The sequence below is a fragment of the Lineus longissimus genome, chromosome 13, assembly GCF_910592395.1.
Source record: "Lineus longissimus chromosome 13, tnLinLong1.2, whole genome shotgun sequence".
Classification (NCBI taxonomy): Eukaryota; Metazoa; Nemertea; class Pilidiophora; order Heteronemertea; family Lineidae; genus Lineus; species Lineus longissimus.
This window is the reverse complement of record NC_088320.1, coordinates 16,143,338-16,160,621: the sequence shown is the minus strand read 5'-3', so window position 1 is coordinate 16,160,621 and position 17,284 is coordinate 16,143,338. Positions and strand designations below refer to the sequence as shown.

Below are 17,284 nucleotides of genomic sequence, written 5' to 3'. Positions count from 1 at the left end.
TGCCGCCATGCGCCCACGTGTTAACTAATATGTAATCGCCTACGGCGATATTGTAAAGATTGACAAATTCGCAGTATTAGATATCGTGTTCAGAAATAGTATTCCCGTGTCTTTTTGGCCACGAAAACTGTTACAAATGGAGGGCCTGGCCTCCCCAAGGATCGTGACGGGGGAGACTAAACATCTGGCAGACCTTCCCACGCGATGCGAACTCTGGATTTGTAGTTCGGTACTGAGACGCATGAAGCGCTAAGTATGATCGAGGACGATCCATCTCTGTCCGAAGGGGGGAATGATGTATAGTACCCCCAGGTATATGGCACGGCTTAACCCGCCAGCCATGAGGGAATTCCTTTATGGCCCAGTGGTTGGCGCGTTGGCCCCAGAGTGGAAGTTAAGCAACGTTGAGCGCGGTCAACCTTTGGATCGGTGACCGGCGCGTATAATACACAGCATATTATAGTATTAAACAAAACAGGCCAACGGAGTAAAAAGGGTCATTATTAATATTACCCAGTTGTGGACTGTGCCCGGCCTCCTATACATTATTAGTTTCCACCAGCAAATTGAAGGAAAGCGGGAAAGCGGAAAAGAAAAACTACGGAATTATCAGTATTATTCCGATCATGAAACCAATCGTCTTTGCGCTAATCGCTAATTGATGCATTGCAACGACGTGCTTCGCGAGGCTCGGAAACATGACTGTTAAGCTCATTTAGCTCTTACCCGAACGGTTGGCACATCTTCCATGTGTACTCCATCAGTTCCCAGTCGAATGTATTGCTCTCCAATCGGACAACCGGCGTCTGTGAATTTCCATGCGACACCAAATGCGGTTCCTAAGATTTGAGTGTTTCTGAAGAAAGAGCCCATTGATCGGAGATGTGTTGGATGCTGAACTATGACTGGTGCGGAGGTGACCACTTTGAATCCATTGGAGGTCGCGTTGGAAGACATGCCTAAAATATAGCAAAATCATGCTATGAATCATCTTGACCCGCAATATTATGAGATCGCTAAATCATTTACCCAAAATCTTGACATGTTCCGCCTCATCAGAAGCAGTTTTTTGGGCCCATGCAAGTAGCCTTGAATTTGAACCTATCGGAACATATCTTACGGAAAGATCTCAGCAACTGCAGTAGTATCCGATTCTGAGCGACAATACGTTTTGAAATATCCACGACAATACGATTTAAAAGTGTAATAATTCATGTTTTCCCATGCCGCAGGGGACAGGTAGATGAAAAGTACTTTAGAATTGGTGGAGATAAAGCTAGTTTTTGTCTTGGCTATCCCAAGAGAACGAGTTTCAGTAGATGAAAAGTACTTTAGAATTTGTTGGGATAAAGCTAGTTTTTGTCTTGGCTATCCCAAGAGAACGAGTTTCTGCCTACAACCCAGTACCCATTAGACGGATTCTAAAAAAAATACACTAACAATTGCATCAGTTGGACCACTGCCAAAACAGGCGACGAGGTTGGACAACGTGCGATCGGCGTTGCCCTTTGCACTATTTAAATGTTCATATCAGCGCTGTGATTGGAGTGCGCTGAGAGCGTGCAGAGAAAACAAGAAAATTTATGGAATCCGTCATGCATTTGTGGAGTTCGATAGCGGTGACGCAAACGCATGCGAGTCAGGATGGCTATGATTATTCGTCGATAGTTTCACAAATTGACCAATCTGCAATTTTTCTGAAATTGAGATAACAGCGCCATCTGGCTTCTACTACCAATGTCTACTTACACATCAATTATCACGGTGATATTCAAAGTAGTTTTCAAAATAAAATAGGCCGGGTCTATTTGGCAAGCCGCTCGCCGAACAGGCATCTTTTTTTGTCCTGTTTGGAGAGCCGCTTGCCAAACAGCACTAAAAAGCCACCCTGTTCGGCCAGCCGGGCTTGCCAAAAAGGTAAAAAATCTACCCTGTTTGGCGAGCTGGAGACTTTACTTTAATATTAATGAGTTCGGCTCTCCATTCAGGACAAGAAAAAGTCGCTGTTTGGTAAGCCGGACTTGCCAAATAGCCATTTCCAATAAAATATATGCGGATTTTTTTCAAGATGAAAAATTTGCTTATTGGACTCTTTTTGAAATCATCGACGTATTGTTTATCATTTCTAATAATTATTGCTCGGTTTTTAGAAATTCCATACAATTCAAAAGGCCAATCGATAATAACGGGTTAAAGGGCAACATGATATATCCCAGGTAACGCACATTACTAAGCATACTTCAAACTATCATTTAGTAGCATAATGTAGATCAAGTCTAAATATTGATCAAATCTTAATCAGTTATTTCAACTGTTAAAAATAGATTTGTCTCAGAAACTGTCATGCGGAATATTCCATGGAGTACTATTGTTATTTTAAAACGACAAGCATCGATCTGACAGCCAGATAAATTTGTGTTCGTATTAAGGATATTTCTGAATATCACACCTTGCTAATGGTGATGAGAAATTGATTAGGTAACGGAATCCTTAGTGAACAATCACAACAGAAAAATCATGTCGGGAAAATTATATTTGGCTTTTGCACGATTTCTATGTGAATGAAAATTAAACTTACCAACTTGATTAGTTGCACCGATTGTGACGTGGATGTCTTTATCAACTGGAAGTCTTACTCCACCGGGTAGCTGTCGCAAGAATACCATTTGTGTGTGATGGAGGCGTTCCTCCTTCATTAGGTCATCACCACCAGGGGTCGTGCCAATCCACCAGGAGTAGTGGGATATACCACTATGTGGGTCAAGAAAACCCCACCATTTCGCCCCAACATTATCCCTGCAGAATCGAAGCGCAACTGGGTTATGGACGATGACATGCGTGGTTGCCTTTCATCATATTTCCGCTATTCCATTCCGATCCATTTCACATTTACGCTATTTAAGTGCTACTTCTTTCGACTGAAATACCGAGACTCTTCCAGTCTAAAAGTTCATTCAGTCGTTAACGGTCACAATAAAGGTTAAAGTGGCCATCTTTGTGAGCAATGCACGAAGTAATGAATATACAGAAGAAAGCTATCCGAGTGGTGTAATTAAGTGCGCACTACATTACTTAAAGGATCATTGGCATTATTATTGCAGTATGCTGGTTCTTCTGTTGGTTCATCGGTAAATTATTTTTCTAAACGTGTTTGATGCTTTTCCAATTTTGTTTCAGCTCTTAAAAAGTAGAAAAACGCGTTAATCGTTTTTTCCAGTACGCACAAGTCCTGGCGCGAAATACCATTCCCGCCACGTGATCGGGAGTGCACGTCGAGATCCGAGTTCACGTCTCCCCGCTATTAAGACACAACGTCGTTTCCATTTATCGTCGCAGTTGCGGGGTGATCAAGCGCCATCAACGTGACGTTGGAAAAATCGATATCAGCACCCTGACGTCAAGGGGTAGATCCTTGCTCCAGGAAACGCCTTACTGGTGCATCGAGGAAAGAGTCGATGCGTGGAGAGTTAACTCGGGTCTTATCGGAGTCAACATCGGAAAAGCGCGATAATTCAGTCCGATTTTGAATTTTTCCTTTTTTTCGAATTTGCGGATGGAAACTACTTAATGTGTAGAAAATGAAATGACTGGGCAGCCGACGGCTGGGTTATATTGCCCTTAATAATGCCAATGGTCCTTTAAGAGAATACCACATTTCTTTAGCTAGATTTGTCTTACCTTGACAACTGATAGTCAGTGTCCCTGAGGTCAATTCCATCTTGTACCCAACCGACGACAGGTGGCGTGTTATCTATTAGTACACCATCTGACGAGGCACTTGTACATAGTCCTACAGCATTACAGGCAGTAACTGTTACGTAATAAATCTGTCCTGGTCGAGGCGTTACCTCGGAATCCGTGGTGACAGCATCTTGAAAGTAAGAGTAGAGTATGAGATTATGAAACTAATAGGAGTTTAGTAGATTTTTTATTGGCATGTCTTAATAATCAATCCATTACAAAGTGGCAAGTGTGACGACTGTGATACCAACAGTATTAACATAACCATTGGCCGTTATATGCAGACACTGGGAAGGAAACCAAGGACACGTGGTTAGAATAAATGGCAGGTAAAGAAGTATTTTGTTTTCAGACGAAAACCACCTGGTGGTCAACCTGTAAACACATCGTTATGTGAATTAAAGATCTTTCTAAATTGGAATAATAATTGAATCCTCACCCGTGTTCGCCCCAAGTGGATGGTCTCTAAGAACGTCACCACAACCAACACATGTCCCAACCGACCAGCTGTAGGACACTACGCCCGAATGTGGGTCGGTGAAGCCATCCCAGTGAGCCCAGATATGGTCGGCGTCCCACTGGAAGTTCTTGTCCTTGTGTTTCGCAGCTGCCTGGTCTCTTTTCCCGTCAAACACGTAACCTTTGAGTGGTGGAGATACATCGTACATCACAGGCAAGGCGGCGACCAGGGAAGAAAGACTTGCTTTGTTGAAGGCCTTGGGAGAGAAAATGCGAAACAGATTATTGTCCATAGGCTTACTCGATGGTGCCTATGATTCACCATCGGTTTGGATAATCAGCATGTTCATTTATTGTGCAAAAAAAATAATTATTCATCGTTCAAGACGCTTTGTCAAGTTACATTTAGTCTTAAAAGTAGATATTTCTTGGTCATTTGTGACGTCACCATACTCTTTGGACCCAGAACTTAACCTGAGGCAGAATAAAAGCTCGAATGCTGAGGTGGAAAATGAGGAACACAGGCATAGGCCGTGCAACCTCGTCCACTGATATCATCTGAATTCCACGGATATTATTTGACTATGTTAATTTGAATAATCAGTGTGGATAAGTCGAGGCTAAAGGTTTATATCGACAAGTACAAGTTGCATTCTTGCATGTGAAAAACGTCAACAAACTTACTTTTACTGAGATGTAGTAGACATGACCTTCATGTAGGTTGAGGTGGGTCCCAGTGAAAGCAGAGGTCTGGTTTGTCCTTGTGTATGGTAGGATGTCCGCATATCTTTCCTCGGAACCCACTGACCATTCATAATGTGATATGCCAGACTCGGCGTCTGAGAATACGCCATCCCAACTGGAACGGCAAAGCATTGATTTGGTCATTTGCTTATGAACGGCTAATTTAAAACCGCAACGGTCACCACACAATGGCATCCGAGGAAAATAAGTGACCTAATAGACCTAATATGGTATTAGTATTATTGAGATGATATTTAACATCATTTTTCGACCTGGAAAAAAAGCCATGAGCAAATGAGAGGAGGTTGTGAAGATTGACATTCGACGGACTATACACCTTTTCAGAAATGGGGCGCTGAGTGTCCGAAATAGTGATGTCATAAGGGGAAACTAGTCCTTATGGTGGAGGGACAAAGGAGATAGTCATGGTTGACCAACACACTTGAATGCCTTCAATGACGGACAAGGGGGAAAAAGTTAGTTCCAATGCAAGCCACCAATTTCGGGAAGCATGTATAGGCTGGTATGAGCTTACCTTGCAGCGATAGTACCATTGTGTTCAGACTTTAACCTTGCTGGTGTTTTTATTGGTGGTGTTGTGTCAATTGTCACACCAGCACTGACTGCTGTAGTCGTCAAATTCACGTAATCCGTCGCTGAAAATCATAAAAGGAACTAATAACGGTACCCTTATGGACTCTATACAGGGCCTTTCACAATTTACAGCCGCATTTACAGTTAAGCGAGTTTTAAAGTCAGGTACGAATACCCCTGATGGTGATACGGACTCACTGGTCCTTGATATTTAGCAAATGCTACAATAAGCCTATTCTATTGAAATGATCCAAGCCAAGTTACTTACAAAAGCTTTTTAATCAAGTGCACCATTTAAATGATTATTGCATTATCTTGCATCGCATGTATGTTTTATTATTTTCTGTGCCATTGATTCATTTGTAATGTTCTCCTTTTAGGAGGTTTTGAATAGATAAATAAATAAATTAAACATGACATTATAAGTCGATTTGAACTCTGCTCATTGTTATCCCTGCAGTTCCCAATTGTAGCTTGGGAGAACCATATTACAGATCAAAGGGAAACAAAGTGGAAAGTATTTATTCATCATTGCACCAGAAGCAATAGGATATTCTGAACTGACAAACTAAAATCGTATTTAAAAACAGACGATCCTGCTCAAACCAGTACAGGCCGAGATAGACAGTAATATTATTGCTGTTCATCAACGTATATGTCTAACTCTACATCAGGTAGAATGGGGTAATTGTAGCCCCTGTTTATGATATTGATTGATATCCCCATGCTTCAAACAATGCAGTGGCTACAAATAAACAGGGGCTACAATTACATGCATTGGGATATTAATCAATATCATAAACAGGGGCTACAATTACCCCCATTCTACCCTACCCCTTATCATAGCGTAGTATGTATGACCATCCTGCAGCCTCAGTCCATGTAACATAGCATGATCCGTCATTCCAACATTGGTAAAACCTACAAGGTCCGGTACGCCAGCTCGTGTGCCTACAACATGTAACATACAATAAATAGCTTAATAGTATTCCGCGAAGATGACGTCACTGCAGCTGCTGCCCTCTATTTCCCCATCGCTGAATTACAGGCAATGTCGGACAAACATGCGGTTTCGTAATGGATTCAGGCTTTCTAACTAGGGCAGTTAGATTCAATCTGGCACATGTCCGAGTGTTGGAAATACTACATGATTGTTCTGAATATTTCTCTCTCTGACTCTATGGTATCATTCATGCTAAAGACAATGCAGGGTCAAAGATAATTGACTTTAAAATAAGCTCAAATGCGTAGAAATAAGTGTCGATGTCCGACTGTCACGTGACTAAAACGTCATCAATATCTTATCCAAATGACCTTGTGAGCTATAAATAGTAACTTCGCGGAATGCTATTCAAAGTTGGTGTTTTGGGGGACGCATATGTTCCTATTTTCGGCACTGCCCTACTTTTTTGAACGCGCATGTCATGCGAGGCATCCACCATGGACGAACACGAGCTATTGTAGCAATGTGCACGGGACGGCGGGACAGACACCCTCCTCCCCTATGATGGATCTGTGTTTTGCAAGCACTTAGGAATGCATATCTCTCAGCTAACACTTAGTGATACGTGACAAACAATGTAGATCTTAAAAACATCGAGTTTAAACGCTGGTGTCCTTAATAGAGAGGTTATACTGTACATAAAGATTTATAATTAAGTTTATAACGGAGAAGAGCTTACCGATTGCATATTCATAATACTTTATTCCTGTGTTGAATGGCGATTGTCCCTCCTCCTCAACATCCACGAAATTAGACCAGTGAAGAGCCAGTTCTGTTTTCGACGTCTGGAAAGGTAACACTCAACATTAATTATGTGATGGTGGTAGGCCTATACCATCAACAGTTGTGACTACTTTTTGTTCATTACTTCGTGAATATTGCACAACGTTTTAAACACTAACACCGTGTAATAACATTAATATCAATATCAATACATCTCTTGTTGTGATGGTTATTGCCAACTAATTAACAATAAAGAGTTAATTTGATTAGCAATTTGATTATATTTAATTAGTTAGATTAAGGTAGTGTTAATAAGAGGAATAATGCTTTTTTATGGAACTGAAATATGACCATTCACTTGCAGAATTTAATCATGAAGTCAATCTTATACAATGTAGCGGTGTAACGTTGAAGGAATTGATACCGAACTGGAGATATTGGTTGTATCACAAAACCGCGAGGGTAGAGCTTAAATTTAGACCTAACCGAGGTGTCGCGTTATCACGTTGAAAGAATATAATGTCGAACTCGGCTTTGCGTTAACTTGTCTTGTCCGTTTATTACTCGTTAAAACGACGTTTATTGACCGAATTACAACAATGATTATTAATATTTTCCAATCGTGCGGCGCCAACTGCACCAACTGCACCTGGGCCGGACCCATCTTAAGGGTCGCCGAAGACACGAAGACAGGATGTGACCATGTGAACACGACACGAGGCGTAGCCGAGGTTTCGGCCAATATTTCAGCTTCCACATTTTGCACCGACCCAAGCGGTTAGGCCGTGGCTATTCGTACCGTGACAAGGCCGGCTGGCCTAGCTGGAAGTCATGGACCCTACCCACACCCGGAGCCAGGAGTAAAGGCACTTCCAACACTCGTCACAAACAAACACCACCTCAATCATGAATTAGGCCTACTTTCCTTACCCACCATCACCCATGTCACCACGGTGCGATCTATTTATTCACTCCGTATTATTCGCACCAACACGATACGGTACCTTTCACCGTAACGGTGTTTCTGACGGTGCGAATAAGACCGGAAACAATGCCCCCATACACCGTGGCGGTTCGAATAGCCAGTTCCAAGCGGTTATGGTTGCCGAACCATAACCACTGAATTCAAAACGAGGCTTCATTGGCGCACAGTGCATTTTACAATCTAATGTGCAGTTCATTATAAACCAAGTTGTTTTAGAATACAATTTAAAAAGAAGTGCAAACAGACACTGCGAACATGTTATCATTTCATGTGTGAGTATAACATGTATGTTGATTGATATTTCAGAAAAATGCTTATCAAGCCGACCTGAGTCGTTAACATGTCTTGGAGTAAGAGCGGAGGTAAAAGCAAATCGTCTGAGTAATCATCGTCATCATAATGTAAGAGCGGCGGGAAGTTATATAACTTTGCGAGGCATATTTACTCGAAATCACATAAAGAGCTAATATGATAACATACATGAAAGTGTGACTCTGTGACTTCATCAGTACCAAACCATACATTCCCTGGCTTGGGGTCGGTCAGATCTAATGTGATGCCATCACTACACGCGTTGACCTCAGGTAGCGTTTCTGTCCACTCCTCATACTTGTGGTTCACAGCAGTAGCGTGGATACATATGTAATATCGTTTCCCATGCACTAATGTCCCCGCGTCAAAGGCAATGTTGGCATACTTGTTTCCTGCAAGAGATCAGTTATTTCTGAAATTTCCTGCCTGCAACAAGTAAAATCAAATTAATGCGGCGTGGAGTGGTATGCGGGTTCAACAGAATAATGATGCAGTGAAAACACAAAAACAACATTTCTAAATTCAAGTCCACGATCAAATTATTTTATGAATAAGCAAGATAAAGTTATCAGATTAGATATGTGTATAGTACCCCCAGGTATATGGCACGGCTTAACCCGCCGGCCATGAGGGAATTCCTTTATGGCCCAGTGGTTGGCGCGTTGGCCCCAGAGTGGAAGTTGAGCAACGTTGAGCGCGGTCAACCTTTGGATCGGTGACCGGCGCGTATAATACAATATGAATACCTACGACATTGTACGACATGACTTGCGTTTTCATGTGTTACGCAGCTTGAAACTATTGTACCTTCCTTGCAGCGAGTTCATTTCGAAGCGGTTACGAAAGCATAACTGCATGCGGCTAACTGTAACTGGTGAGGACCTAACCTTAATCAAAATCGAAGAATTCCCCCATTCAGATATACTGAAGGACTACTTTAGAATTTATTAAAAAGCATGGTCAATTGCCTGTACGTGCGCATGCACAGTAGTGATATTGTTATTTTACGTCTGTTTTATCTAGCAACGGGATTTTATTGTTATCATGGTGTTTAGCTTTCCCTGAAAATAAAATTCCTTGTTTACCCGTGGTTCCACATTTGATTGCAGTGGGTAAGGAGCATGGATCGTTGTAGACCATTTTGTCTGGCCGATGATAGTGGGAGAAGGCATTCAAGGTATCATCCAAAATGACAGCGTATGTGAAGTTCCCGTGGCGGAGACTAGGCCAGATAGCTGAGAGCATGTTGGCGTACGGCGTGAAATCTCGGTCAGGGTGAGGCCAGGGCTCATTAGATTTTTTCGTTATCGGTGTACTTCTTCTTGGTGTAACAGGTTTACCTAGAAGTTTGAATCAAAAAACAAACAAAAAGATGACACCGTAGCGATGCGAAGTCTCCACCTTAAAGACTTTTTTTAACAGTCTTAATTTCTCAAGTATCCACGACAATACAATGAAAATTGCAGGACATTATAATGGGTGAAAAGGACAAGGGCCTACCTATATTGCTAAGCATGAATGATTTCCAATTGAATGAAAAACGTGCCGTTTCAAAAATAGATTTTTTCTTTTCCATTATTCGACTGCAAAACCAAAATTCTAAACTGAATGGTCTGCACAATTCAGTAACTTTTCAGTTCCAGAGGAAATCTAGGAATCTACCAAAACTATTACCTTTCTCGAGGACAGGTTGGCCATATGCATCTATGACTACCGGTGCTAGCGGTTTGATATCATTGCAGTTCTTGATATCTTTCGATATTGTTGTGCTTAGCCCAGCCTTTGAGAAACCACGCAAGACAAGTCGGTTGCAGGTCTTGAAAGATAGAGATTGGTCTAGGACCGCAACGAATTCAGCCTAAAGGAATATGAAGTTATAAAACAATGAAACGATTAAGTAAGAAAGTAAGTAAGTAACACAGTGATTAGGCTGACGTTACATAGGCCTCATTCGTTCACTTCCCACATGTCACGTTCCCCTTAATGCGTTCGTCCCTCACTGAATGCATGCCACAAGGCCGTGCATTCACCGAGGAACGTTAAGTAAAGCTGGAACGTGACATGTGGGAAGTGAACGAATGAGGCCTATGTAACGTCAGCCTTAAAGGTAAATCTGTGAGGCGCTGTTTCACGTAATATATAAATGTTCAAAAGCCCCCCCCCCCCCCGCCGAATTGACAGTCAATGGTGTATAGTAATTTCTGAATACGTACGTTTGAGGTGTTCGGATCTTGCCAAAAGCAAGTGTATTATGGTTTATTTAGCCTGTACATTATCTGATATGGAGTGTTGAGGACTCACGTCGAATATGGCTACATTTAAGACCGGTACTATCCTGACTATTTTTATAATCGAGTCAGATTATTATCCTGTCTTTTTATTATTCAAGTTCAACAAATCTAATGTTCCAACAGTCGTAATATTGGCCTGCACCACAATCAGAGTTAGACGATTTATGTGTGTCCTCTGTCCAATAACTGATGATATTGTTGCTGTCCAAGTACAAGGATGTAGCCAGCCGGAAATAATGTATCAAATAATGAATGATCCAAACAGCACCAATTACATGCTACATGTTTTGTTTTTTCCTCCTAATAATTGCACTGAATATTTATCACTGCATACGTTGCCCTTACCTTTTTTATGTCTGTGACGTTAACCTCTATTTTTCTCCAGTCCGCAATATGTTGACCAGGAGCCCTGCTCGCTGCCACTGTCCATTCGTAGACGTCAATTACAGAACGGGAAAGATCGGTGTACAACTCCGGAATGTCGACGTCTACAAATCTATCAAACATCACATTTATCTGTAAGAAAATGCTTACAATAAAACTGGATGCAAATTCGACGCAAAGCCTTCATCATACTTCGAGTCGACAAAAGTGGGCAGGCCCTGCGCTCTCAATAACAGTCAACTATGCATTAACCAGCTCAATATGTTCTCGCATGCTAACTTTAGCTGCTAAAACGTAAAGAAGCTATTGGAAATGTATATACCTATTCGCATGACAACTGATATAAGCGTAACAGCTATGAAATAACTTTCCTTGGCAATAAATGAACCTACCGTCTTAGGTTCTTGGTACTGCACATGGATAGATCCTGCAGCAGGTGGCTTTGCAAGGACGAGGACACCATCACTGTAGATGTCATCGAAACAGATATCCCCGTGACACAGCCGTACCACAGACCGATACCGCTTTCCAGAGACGAGACCAAGGTTACCCTTAGCTATTGAGTTTGTCACTGGTAGTCTCAGGAACGGTTCAAAGGTCACCCATAAAGTTGCTGAAAGTATAAGGTAGGAACCCATTAGTTCTACCTACAATAGTGCGCATGTTTGCTGCCCACCGACGCGGTCAGAAGTAACTGCAGGCTGGTTGGCACTTTGGAGGTTTGGAAGTACATGTACATGTCTTCAAAACTTGGATTTTGAAATTAAATAGTTGTTTTGTTTGCTTTATTTATTCAAATAACGAACTTTCGATTTTGTAACTTCTTGTTCAGCTAGAGAATACTTTATGTAAGGAGAATTTAACGACATATATACGAATCCAAATATTTTCTATCCAATTAGTTCAAGCTTGGAAATATGGTGAATGGTATAAAAAACATGAGTTATATATAATTATACATACAGTCCATGACGTCATTCTGTTGCTCTATCTTCCATAACACCACGGTTATATACGGCGCCACTTTGTTGGGAATTGACCAATGGGCAGAAAAAGATGAAACTGAAGCCTGGTAATCAATATCTCTACCACAGGTTGATTCATTGACTCTCTAAAGACGATAAAAGAAAGAGGAAAACTCTCCTTATACCATTCAGTATAGCGACATATATCGGATTACATACTAAGTGCTGCATGCATAATTGTATGCTAAAGAGTTTGCCCAACCTCTACATCCGGGGTCTACTTGATTAGCAATTCAAAATGGCTTAACCATAGACCCTGGACACTCCCCTATGTCATATGCCGCGTCACCGCCAGAATCTATTTCATCGCTGTGACGTCATTTGCAAGCCCTGATAGCGTGAACCAACATCTGATGACGTAATTGACGACATCAGCTGTTGGCGATTCACTTGTCAGGTTGATGTTTGCACGGGCCCGTAAAATGTATGTGGTTCACGGTGCCATCCAGGGATTTATCAAAAATCAAATTCTTATTTGTAAATTCGACAAGAAATCAGATGAAGAAGTCGATGATCGAGTCAATAGGGACCTTTCGCTACGCCGTTCCGCCGAGAAATCGATCGAGAACGATCGCGTTTTGCGTATGACGTCATCGATTGATGAGCAGCTTTGCCCGTTCCCGTTCTGGATTCCGTGAATGAGGCCTGTTTTTCTCGGCGTCTGTTTACAGTGGTTAAAGAAAAAAAATGACGAATTTGTGGGATTCTATTGCGGTAAGGCACCTGAAGTAGTATGTAAAGTGGAGAGACTGTGTTTTAGAAGGGGAAAACAAGTTCATACTGCCCCGAATCGCCCTATTAAGCATGTTAAGCGGTCGTAAATCAGTCATTTATAGCAGCATGCATTGGATGCACACGCTGGCGCAAACGTATTTTCCTTGCCTCCTAAGACTTCATTTTTGATATAAAATGCCATAAATTCATCATCTTCAATTGCGAAATTTGCAAGGCGTCTCAAGTTTGCCGCCATTTCGACGATCTCCATAGAAACCAAACTCTTTCTCGGTGACGGCCATGCGGAACGCGTTTCAGTGTTTCCGGGAACGGGATCGGGAACGAGAAACGTTCTCGGTGTAGCGGTTCTCAGAACGGCGTAGCGAAAGGTCTCTATTGTTTGCAAGTCGCTTTCACGAAGAAGTCATTGTTCGTGTTCTTTCTGTACTCGACATGACATGGGAACAGGTGTGGAGTGAGCCAACGTAGGCCATTCAGCCAGTATATCACACTCTTTGACTCATGTTGTCTGAAGGCAAGACCATACGTCAAATGCAATACTAACCGGTGAACACGTGCCTGGACCATCATACACCTTGGCAGCAATCACTTCTTTTGCCCTGAGAACCTTGACGCCATCAGAACTTACACTTATCTCACCATTTCCATTACTGGCCCAAATCGTCGTGTAGTAAGTCTTCATCATCATTAGGCAATGTGAAATAGAAATGCATTTATTGAGGTGTCGAGATCAGAGCAACATGGAGTTGTATTCGAACAAGGGATATCCTGTACCTTGAACCATGCCAAAGAAGCAACTTATCCTTCACTGAGGGTTAATAAATGGTTCCCTGAGTTGTTCTTTGTTTTTCTAGTACAATAGAGATTCAGACAAGTCTGCTGGACATTATCAGTCGACAACCTGGTTGCCAGCTCTTGCCCGGTCGAGAATAAAAACATTTGGGGGGAATGTATCAGTTGGGATCTTAGTTCCCATCAATGTTTTTAATAACGTTCATGCTAGAATTCAAATAACTGGGAGAAGTCACACAACCGACATGATCGATGATCAACTGTAGCATTAAAAACAACAAACCTTTAATGTTTGTCATTTTTTTAGATTTAAAAGATTCTGAAGCACATTATGCCCGAGTCGTAATTATAAATACAAACGTGTCTTATCATATTCTTGTTGCAGATCAGTTCCCTATTTACAGGAACATGTGCAATCGTCACATGACTGTTGTCGGATTCTTGTTTAAGATCTTTGACTAAAATGTGGCCCACCACGGCAAAATGAGTCGCATGTCGCACAGAAGATGAGCCTAAAATGACACCTGGACATAATAGAAGAAATTGATATATTCAGATTTCACAAAAGGCAGACAATAGTGAAATGAACAACCAGTCCGTCTCAACCTGTCAGGCTAGGAGCGACATGCGACTCATTTTGCCATGGCGGGTCACAAATATTGTAAGGGTGATTGCACAATGTACCACATATGTACAAGAGACTACATCAGATCTGAAACGATAATCGGGATTGTCGACTTGGCCTAGTCACAAAATCGAATATATAGCTTCGTCATTATCCCACAATAACACAAATAACGAAACGTCTTTATACCTTATACGCTGACAGTTCTAGATCATTGAACTGGTAAAATGAGCCTGTAACTTCTCTTGAGCTAGCAACATCTTGGCTTCCTGGAGACGTCCCTACTGCGGCAAGATATTTAATGGAATTGTACGGTCTGTCGAACCCATACCATGAGGCTTTCAGAGATGTGGTGTTGAGCTGGTAGTCTATGTCATTTTCCGGCTGAAAATGTATAATATCAGTAGGCCAATAAACCTAATTGGCGCATAACCGTAGTGTCACGTATAAACGCTCAGCCCGCCCTGGAGAAGGAATACTCCCTGGAGAAAATCACCTCCAGAAGAAAACTAGAACACCCCTAGTGTCCTTTTTTCCAAATTTGAATCAAAATGCCTGGTTTTGCAACAATTTTTCGATGTGTTCCTATTATTGGGCAATATCTTAGTAAAACTGGATAAGAGATAACTTTTTTCAGCTCACAACAATGAAAGAAAGCCAGCCCACATTTTGTCAATATGACAAACGATCCCTTAAATTACAGTGATATTTCAACATGATTGAGGAAAAGTCATTCTCCGGAGTGTGTACTCAAAAAAAGGTTGGGGTTATCATGAGAAAATCCCCTGTCCGTATATAGCGCTATCGATTTTAATGCAAGTATCAATTCGTTTCTTGTCCCCCCCCCCCCCCCTCCTCCTCAAGGGTAGTTAGGCTATCACCACTAATCTTTGCCGATGCTTGAGTAGTATTTATTTTTCCTTTAGTGAAAATTTGGCGAAGCTGGAAAGAATAAGGATGCTAATGTGTCGATGTCTTGTCGAACATACAGCCTTAGCCAGTAAAATTAGTCCAGTTACTTTATTTGATGGTGATAACTGATATATTGTTGATGGTGATGTCTTGACGAAAGAAAAAGTAGCATTGGTGAAAAAAGGGTGATGCTTGAGCCTTAAGATGTCGTTATAGGGTGATAAGGTGTCGTACCCTTGAGGAGGGGGGGGGGGGGGGGGAAAAGACACGAATTGATACTTGCATAAGTATGGCGTCATCAAGAACTGTATTTCATGCGGGAAGCAGTTACATATGATATCGAACAGTTTTACTTGCACTTGCAGCTACATAAATTGAGACTTTTATCACATCTGTCCATCTCTATTTCATGGCTTGAGAACTATTGTAGATTACGTCGATGATTTGGTTTGGGGAGGGGGGGGGGGGGGTTATAGGCGTTTTCATTTCCGCTTCTTGAATTGTTTGGGAATCGCACACGGATGGCTCAACCTCTTACTGTGGCATCTGATTGGCCAATCGTCTAAAGTGGGTGTCCGCACCATTTTTGACGATACTACCTAACTGACATAGTAATGAAAGATAATTGAAAGATATTGTCAGTGGTACATGAGAATGAAAGATAGGGAAAAGGTATCCTCGGACTCACAGTAGGAAACGACTCAACCGATCTTGCATAAGCTGGTGCAATATCGATCACCACTCCCTTCGCAGGTGGATCACTGAAATGTTGTACGACATCAGATGTTGCGACAACGGATAGTCCAGCAAAGTTGGTAGCTTTGATTGATACGTAATAACTGTCACCAGAATGTAGTTGCCTGGAGCCTGACTTCATGTTGATGTGGCTACAGCCTGGCGGTGAAGTTAACTGACAACCTGCTCCTGGTGATAACGAAGACCATGGAACAACGTCTGTTCCACCTCGAACGGTGCCTGCAAAATGACAACAACTGTCACGCGATGATAATAATTTTAATTTCATTCTTTTCATATGAAACGGGTCATTTATGTGATGCACCAAACTTCGGATGGCTAAAACGTCCGTTTTTGCATTGATAAACCTTAGTGGAGTTCCTATAACTGTAGCTAGATGTATGTTTCATAAAAAAGAAGAAGCACAAAAGATTTCAAAAGAATCCTCTTATTCAATGGGTGATATGAATAAAGACTAGCAAATGCTTTTACTCCGGTTTTGTACAGGAAGGCCTAGTGTAAATGTACATGGAGATTTAGATAAAAGCATTTGCTAGTCTTTATTCATATCACCCATTATTCCAAAAAAGGGCAGTAAGTTGAATTTTGTCAGCAATGCATTTGTATTAGTAATCAGCCAAAATAAGAGGATTCTTTTGAAATCTTTTGTGCCTGTTACTTATGAAACATACATCTAGCTATTCGATAGAGTTGAAATTTAGTGATACTTGGCAGTAATTGAATGTTTAAGTCACGATGCCCCGCCTATTTTGGTAACATAATCCGGCACCTTAAGGAATTCAATCGAAGCTATGTCAACGGCAAAAACCGATTGAGGCATCGATTTTTAGGCTCCACACAGTTTTGATACGTCACATACATACATACCTGTATAATGAGATCAGAGATGAAGCTACAGATTAGACAATTGGATATACACAAACAAAATTATGTTGGGTCGCATGTAATACGTACCAAGCGCAACTTCGTACTTGTGGGGACCAGCTGATTCACCATCAGTGAAGTCCATGGGGTGCCATTCTGGTACAAGTTCCCCCTGTACGGCGCGAACCATGATCTTCCCATTGAATTTCGGGGGTGTAACCTCAACCACAAATGGACCAAACACCTGAGAAGGGAAAGCGGAACCACTCAAATAACGATTAGGCTACCGAGACATGCTATAACTTATTACTCAATAAACATAGGTTGAGGTGAATTGAT

The 17,284-nt window shown here is 41.7% G+C and overlaps 2 protein-coding genes across 2 annotated transcripts in view; both read right to left on the bottom strand.

Annotated features, from left to right (window-relative positions):
- LOC135497820 (uncharacterized) overlaps window positions 1–9,891 on the bottom strand; it is a 36,165-nt gene extending 26,274 nt beyond the window's left edge. The window contains exons 1-10 of the mRNA XM_064787760.1: window positions 9,647–9,891; window positions 8,730–8,953; window positions 7,221–7,326; window positions 6,373–6,489; window positions 5,480–5,600; window positions 4,885–5,059; window positions 4,181–4,457; window positions 3,679–3,871; window positions 2,579–2,796; window positions 727–959 (exon numbers count right to left, since the gene is read on the bottom strand). Of these exons, the coding sequence (XP_064643830.1) occupies window positions 727–959; window positions 2,579–2,796; window positions 3,679–3,871; window positions 4,181–4,457; window positions 4,885–5,059; window positions 5,480–5,600; window positions 6,373–6,489; window positions 7,221–7,326; window positions 8,730–8,953; window positions 9,647–9,806 (1,824 nt within the window). The 5' untranslated portion in view covers window positions 9,807–9,891. The remainder of the gene's footprint in view (window positions 1–726; window positions 960–2,578; window positions 2,797–3,678; window positions 3,872–4,180; window positions 4,458–4,884; window positions 5,060–5,479; window positions 5,601–6,372; window positions 6,490–7,220; window positions 7,327–8,729; window positions 8,954–9,646) is intronic.
- A 303-nt stretch (window positions 9,892–10,194) lies between these two features.
- LOC135497735 (uncharacterized) overlaps window positions 10,195–17,284 on the bottom strand; it is a 46,075-nt gene continuing 38,985 nt past the window's right edge. Inside the window, exons 20-27 of the mRNA XM_064787568.1 lie at window positions 17,036–17,189; window positions 16,014–16,300; window positions 14,603–14,797; window positions 13,541–13,672; window positions 12,200–12,347; window positions 11,629–11,849; window positions 11,198–11,368; window positions 10,195–10,419 (exon numbers count right to left, since the gene is read on the bottom strand). Of these exons, the coding sequence (XP_064643638.1) occupies window positions 10,195–10,419; window positions 11,198–11,368; window positions 11,629–11,849; window positions 12,200–12,347; window positions 13,541–13,672; window positions 14,603–14,797; window positions 16,014–16,300; window positions 17,036–17,189 (1,533 nt within the window). The remainder of the gene's footprint in view (window positions 10,420–11,197; window positions 11,369–11,628; window positions 11,850–12,199; window positions 12,348–13,540; window positions 13,673–14,602; window positions 14,798–16,013; window positions 16,301–17,035; window positions 17,190–17,284) is intronic.